The sequence below is a fragment of the Mastomys coucha genome, unplaced genomic scaffold (assembly GCF_008632895.1).
Source record: "Mastomys coucha isolate ucsf_1 unplaced genomic scaffold, UCSF_Mcou_1 pScaffold5, whole genome shotgun sequence".
Classification (NCBI taxonomy): Eukaryota; Metazoa; Chordata; class Mammalia; order Rodentia; family Muridae; genus Mastomys; species Mastomys coucha.
Genome location: NW_022196911.1, coordinates 73,207,535 through 73,215,034, shown reverse-complemented (window position 1 = coordinate 73,215,034; position 7,500 = coordinate 73,207,535). Strand labels below are relative to the sequence as shown.

General features: G+C 36.6%; 1 protein-coding gene across 1 annotated transcript in view; it reads left to right on the top strand.

The window, feature by feature from the left end:
* Positions 1–7,500, top strand: part of Taok1 (TAO kinase 1) — an 88,667-nt gene that overhangs the window by 61,253 nt on the left and 19,914 nt on the right. The window contains exons 13-15 of the mRNA XM_031354046.1: positions 1,737–1,904; positions 2,216–2,419; positions 6,469–6,603. Of these exons, the coding sequence (XP_031209906.1) occupies positions 1,737–1,904; positions 2,216–2,419; positions 6,469–6,603 (507 nt within the window). The remainder of the gene's footprint in view (positions 1–1,736; positions 1,905–2,215; positions 2,420–6,468; positions 6,604–7,500) is intronic.

Sequence of the window (7,500 nt, the reverse complement as noted above, 5' to 3'; positions counted from 1 at the left end):
TGTGTGTATATGTGCTCATGTACACCGCACGCCACACACACACACACACACACACACACACACACACACGCGCGCGCGCACGCGCGTTATTTATAATATTAAAATTTAAAATATAGATTCTCTTTTTCTATTTTTAGCTGGTTATTCTCAAGTGTTTCATTTTACTGTTAACCATTTAATTAGCACTGGTAAGTAATATAATAGTTTAACTAAATTTAATGTAGTGTTTTGTTTTGACACAAGTTCTCACTATGCCTTGATTTGTTTGGAACTTGCTACGCAAACCATGCTGGCCTTGAACTCATGGAGATCCTCCTGTCTCTGTCTTCCCAGTGTTGGGATTAAAAGTGTGCACTACTGCCAGGCAGTGGTGATGCACACCTTTAATCCCAGCGCTTGGGAGGCAGAGGCAGAGGCAGGTGGATTTCTGAGTTCGAGGCCAGCCTCGTCTACAGAGTGAGTTCCAGGATAGCCAGGGTCACACAGAGAAACCCTGTCTCAAAAAAACAGAAAAAGTGTGCACTACCACATCTGGCTTATTATAGTTCTTAAAGGTTTTTGTTTTTTTTGTTTTTGAGACGGAATCTCATGTATCCCAGGTTGGCCTTGAAATTTTGCTTTGTAGTTGAATGATCTCTAAACCGCTCACTTTCCTGCCTCTATATCCCGAGTACTATGTGCTTTACTGGGATTTAATAAAACTTCATGAATCTTAGACAAATACCAACTCAGCTACATCCCCAGCTCTTTTTAAATCTCTTGATTATATGCTGAAGAAATGATTCAGTGATCAGGAGCACTGGCTGCTCTTCTAGAGGACCCAAATTTGATTTCTAGCACCCACAATAGTTTCTACTTTCAGTCATGGAGCATATTATGCCCTCTTCTGGCTTTAGAGGGCGCTTTATGCACATGCTGCACAAGGCACGTGTAGGCAAAATACATTGTCAGTAAATACAGATTAAAAAAAAATAATTAAAAATGTATTGACTAAGCAGTAATGAGAATTTGACTAGTTAGGAATTGTTTCAACAGGACTCATGAACTGATTTTATATTAATCTTTTAGAATTCCAGAATAGGTAAATTTTTTTCACTAACTAATATCAGCTAAATTTAACCTAAAACAATATCTGGACATACACATACATACATCATATATATGTTTGATAATACTATTTGCAATCACAGTATATAGAAAAACAATAACTTCTTTTTAGTTCCAAGCTCACCTATGGTCTCAGAAATAAAAGCCTGACCAACTCTACACTCACACTATCAATACATTTTAATAGTCTGAGCATGACTGTTTATACCTATATTTCAGCACTAGGAGGATCACAAGTTCAAAACCACCATTGGCTGTCATAGTGAAACCTCATCTCAAGAAAAAGAAACCATTAAGTTCTAGTTATTGTCAGTAAGTTTTCCTACTTAAATCAAGCATAGCTTATAATCAGTAGTGGATCTTTCTTTTAGTATTTATGTGCTTTGATAACTTCAACTCTGTTTTTACTGGCCAACTAAAAATATCCTGTTGAGGATTTTATTCAAGACTATTTAGGTACAAGTTGAGTGTGGAAATTACTACTTTCTAAGTATCAAAAGTTATAGATGTGATAAAATTGCATAGCTGTAGATTGAATCTATATTCTTTTTTATAGGTTATGAGACAGGAATATATTTGAACTAATTAGGAGAAAAAAATAAACCTATTTTTATTTTCTGTCCTCCTAGCACATGTTTGTTCTTCGAGAGCGCCCTGAAACAGTGTTAATAGATCTTATTCAGAGGACAAAGGATGCAGTAAGAGAGCTGGACAATCTGCAGTATCGGAAGATGAAGAAACTCCTTTTCCAGGAGGCACACAATGGACCAGCGGTAGAAGCACAGGAAGAAGAGGAGGTATATACCTAAAAGTGACACAAATTTTGAGTTTAATTTTATTGATTCCTTATAGTACTTACTCAGTCAAGAATACCTTTTATGTCACTGATTCCAGTCTACTTTGCTCTTATCATTGATTCTTTAAAATTCTACTTATAAACAAAGGTCTTTTAATTTTGTTATTATACTTTCTATACAACCCCTTTAGTAAAGGCTACCAGAAGTTTTTTACTAAAGAAACCTGTTTGTGTTTGTTAGGTTTCTCTCCTACATTAATCTTAGTTGAGAAAAGATTTTGATTTTTTAATCTATTGGTCTTTTTTCTATAGGAGCAAGATCATGGTGTTGGTCGGACAGGAACAGTGAATAGTGTTGGAAGCAATCAGTCTATCCCCAGTATGTCTATCAGTGCCAGCAGCCAAAGCAGCAGTGTTAATAGTCTTCCAGATGCATCGGATGACAAGAGTGAGCTAGACATGATGGAGGGAGACCATACAGTGATGTCTAACAGTTCTGTCATCCACTTAAAACCTGTGAGTGTTTTCATTTCTCTTGGGGAGAAAAGACTCAATTCTGACCCATCATTTTCTTAGACTGATAAAAGATTTGTCTTTGAAGTTTAAGAACTTTGGAATCTGGGTGTGGTCGTGCACACCTGAATCTCAGCACTTGGAAAGATCAGGATTTCAAGGGTTCCCTCAGCTATATAGTGAATTTGCAGCCTTCCTGGGCCACATAAGACCCTGTTTACTACCACCATCCCACTAAACCCATAAAAACAAAAAACAAATAGTTTGAGTGTGCTCAGTGGTTAAGGTTATTTGTTGCATTTCCAGAGGACCTGAGTTTTTTCCCCAGGATTCTTAAAAAGCAGCTATGTCACTCACAGGTTGAATCATACCTGTGTATAATCCCAGGTTCAAGGGATAGAATGCCCTCTTCTGAACTCCATGGACATCTGCATTCAAAATGTACAAATAATTGTGTGTGTGCACAGGTGCTCTTGCTCACTTGTGTGTGCTCTCTTTTTCTCTTTTTCTTTCTCTCTCTGTCTTGCTTACTCTTGCTCTTATTCTCTTGCTTTTTCTGTCTCGCTAAAAAGAAAAAAACTTTAGATTACTTTTGTTTTCCCTAGCAGTAGTCTGAACTGTTAATCTGTAACCCGAACTTTGGAAATTGCTGTTTTTAAATATAAAGAGATTTGGAACTATTTTAGAAAAAATAAAAATACAAAAACATCACATAACCTATTATTAGAATATTGAAAAATAGGAAAAATATGGACATGAAAATTATGAGCAGTTTTAATTAGAAAATGAGACAGTTGATATGGCTAATGAGCCAGAAATAACTTTTGTAGTATCCCCCTTTTTAAAAAAAGAATTATTAATTTTATGTATATGAGTAAACTGTAACGGTCTTCACACACACCATAAGAGGCATCAGATCTCATTATAGATGGTTGTGAGCCAACATGTGGTTGCTGGGAATTGAATTCGGGACTTCTTAAAGAGCAGTCAGTGCTCTTAACTGTTGAGCCATCTCTCCAGCCCCTGTAGTATCCACTTTTATATTTAAAATAAAACAGTACATTTGAAAATTTAGAGTTTAGTAAAAGTGAGCATTTCTTAGATTCTCTGCAAAAAATTTTTTGCTTGTGTCACACGTGTTCATATTTTTACACATATACAGGTCCCATGTTGAGCAGTTTTCTTTATTCTCTACTTCGTTTTGAATCAGGGTCTCAGTTGAACCCAAAGCTTGACTTAGGTCACCAGTTTGCTCCAGAAATCCCATGTCTCTATCATCTGAGGGCTGGAATTATGGACAGGCTGTGCCTTGCCCTCTTTGCGTTTCCTTGTATGTTCGGGATTCAAACTTTAAGCTTGTATGACAGTTGCTGTGTCCACTGAACTATCTCTCCAATCCTCCTTTGCAATTTTTGAGTATAAATATCTTAATTTTGTCAAAAAGACAGTTTAGTAGAAGACACTTTAAGAGCATACAGTGACCTTGGGTTCAATTCAAAACAGGCTGGTCATCTTGGATTCAGTTCTCAACAGTAGAATTAAATAAAAAGAAGACTGCTGCTGGGCGGTGGTGGCACACACCTTTAATCCCGGCACTTGGGAGGCAGAGGCAGGCGGATTTCTGAGTTCCAGGACAGCCTGGTCTACAGAGTGAGTTCCAGGACAACCAGGACCACACAGAGAAACCCTGTCTCAAAAAAAAACAAAAGAACAAAAAAAAGAAGACTGCTTTTAAATTTATAGCACTCCTCTTGCCTCTATATCTGAGAATAATCTTTTTGATTTTACAACTTGTAGTATTACCTAGAAGTTACAAACAATAACTAAAAGATGGGAACAACCATATGCCTACCAACACATGAGTAGATAAAAAAATTATAGTATATACAACTGTTTTAGTTAAGGACTTATTGCTGTGAAGAGACATATAACCAAGACAATTCTTAAAAAGGACATTTCGTTGGGGTTACCTTATAGTTCAGATATTAGGTCCATTATCACCATGGCAAGATCATGGCAGCATGCAAGCAGACCTGGTCCTGGAGAGGTAGCTGAGCGTTCTGTATCCTGATAAGCAGACAAGCAGAAAAAGAGAGCAACACTGGGCCTGGCTTGAGTTTAGGAAACCCCAAAACCCAACCTTGATGACTGACACACCTACTCCAACAAGGCTACACCTCCCAATAGGACCACTCCCTATGAGCCTATTGGTGTCATATTCATTCAAACCCTACCTACATCTAATGGAATATTATTTACCTATAAATAGAAATAAAGGTATAAATAGAATTTGCAATGTGTGTAATCCTAGCCACGTAGAAGGATAAAGCAGGAGATATAAATTCCAGGCCAGTTTGGGGTATATAGTGAAACTTTTCTCCAAAATTAAACCCAAGGAAACAAAAAACTCAGAGGCATTATCCAGACACAAACGGATGAATGTTTTATAATGAAATGTAAATCCTTAGCCACTGGCTCAGTGGTTAAAAACAGTGGCTGCTTTTCCCAAGGATCTGGGTTCAATCTCCAGCATCCACATAAGCAGCTCACAACTGTGACTCTAGCTCCAGGAGATCTGATACCCTCTTTTGGCCCCCATGGACACTAGTTATACAGGTGGTGCACAGACATTCATGAAAGCAAATCACCCATACATTTAATAATTTTTTTAAAAATTTAAAAAAATGTAAATAAAGTGTTTGCATAGCAGGATTTATAGGAGTAAGTGCTAATTTAAAAGTTACCATGATCTGAGTAGATGATAGAATACAAGATACTGCTAATTGAAAAAAGTAGCTACAGTTTCAGGTGATATAACAAGGTGATAGATTTATAATGCTGAAAATGTAGCTATTGCCAATTAAAATGGCTAAAGGGAAAACATTGTTTTTTGGGGTTTTGTTTTGTTTTGTTTTTTAAAGGCAAGGCTTTAGCTTGTCTGGAACTCACTATGTAAACCTGACTGGCCTTGACCTCTGCCTGCCTCTGCCTCCCAAGTTCTAGGAATAAAAGTATACATTACAATACTCAGCCTTAATATATTTTAACAGATCCACAAACCTATTATGGATGATGGTTAAACCATAATATCATTATTTATATAAAATTTCCACTTAATTTTTTTCTTTTCTTTTGAGACATGGTCTTTGTCTAGTCAGGGTTGGCTTCATTCAGACAGCAATGCTGTCTCAGCTTCTGAATGCTAAGACGACCAAAAAAAAAAAAAAGCTACCACACCCACTAACAATTACAGCAATTTTCTTTCATTACTATAGCTTTCTCATTGTTTTTTATAAATGCCAGAAATATTATAAGCATAATCTGAAGCCTAGCATAGTGGCACATATCTATAATCAAAGCAAAGAAAACACACAAAACAACAGCAAAATAGTATTGACCTGTACTGCTTGTAAAACTCAACTGAAACATTCACTACATGTTGTCCTATTTTGCTTTTAAGTTACATGTAAGCCTTTCAGTAACATTTTTGTTATTTTTAAATATATGCATATGTTGGTATGTGTGTATGTGCATACATAAGAATACATGTGCCCCAGCAAGCCAGAGTTGTCAGATTCCCTAAAGCTAGAGAGAAAGGTACTTGTGAGCCACCTGATGCTGGGAATCAAACCTGGGTCCTCTGCTAGAAAGTACACCCTACAGACCACTGAGCCATCTCTCCAATTCAAACTTTTTGGATTTGCACAGAATATAATTTTTTATTTCCATTTGAAACATTCATTACATGTTGTCCTATTTTGCTTTTAAGGTTTATTAAAGCTTTTTGGATTTGTTTTTATTATTTTTAAATATATGTATATAGGTGGGTATATTTTCTATCTTGAATAAATACTATTTCATGTACTCTGGAAATAATTTCAGCTAACTCTACTTGTGTTGAAAGAATCGATAGTATTTCTAGTTTCTATTTCTGCTTTGTTGAATTGTGGGGTTTTTTAGATTGCTTATTAAAATTGTCTTTAGTCTTTTCTTTGAATGCTCAAATAAATTGTCCATCTTACATAATATTGTCTCTGTTTCTGTCTTTTAAGGAGGAAGAAAATTACCAAGAAGAAGGAGATCCTAGAACAAGAGCATCAGATCCACAGTCTCCACCTCAAGTGTCTCGGCACAAATCACACTATCGTAATAGAGAACACTTTGCAACTATACGAACAGCATCACTGGTGTGTATTACCCTGTTCCAAAACAGTATCTCACCAGTCTGTTCACACCAGTATCTCTTTATGTGGGTAGTATGGACTCAAATACATTTAACCTTATTATTTTCATGTTTGGAATTTATTTTGCAAAACAGTCACCATTTAAGTTCCCTATTGGAAGAGAGCAAGGTGTTTATTCACATAATATTTTAAAATGCTTAAGAGAACTACAAAGTTCTAAACAGGCATTCAAATAAATTTTAATATTTTTGTTTTTGGAGCAAGATGTTACTATGTAAACCAGGCTAAACTGGTACTCACTGAGGTCCACCTGCCTCTGCTCACAGAGGACTGGAACTAATAAAGGAGTTCACCACCATACTTGGCTTGAAATTAGTTTGTATTAGTGGTTTTAAAGAAGTATTTGTGACATAGTTTGAGCATTTAAAGTTCTTATGTGTAGGAGAAGAGAACCAGTGGTATTGCCAGATAAAAACTAACATGCCAGGTGTGTTAGCACAAACTTTTAATCTCAGCATTCAGGAAGCAGAGGCAGGTGGAGTTTGAGGCTAGTTTGTTCTATATAGTAAGTTTCAGGATGGCCAAGGATACACAGAAAAATACTGTGTATGGACAGGGATAGCAGGTAGGGGTAGGGAGAGAAAAAAAGGTAAGAGTTGAAAGACAAAAAAGAATTGGGGCTCGAGAGATGGCTCAGAGGTTAAGAGCACTGACTGCTCTTCCAGAGGTCCTGAGTTCAATTCCCAGCAATCACATGGTGGCTCACAACCATCTATATTGAGATTTGATGCCCTCTTCAATGAGATTTGATGCCCTCTTCTAGTGTGTCTGAAGAAAGCCAGTGTGCTCATATACATAAATAAATGAGAGAGAGAGAGAGAGAGAGAGAGAGAGAGAGAG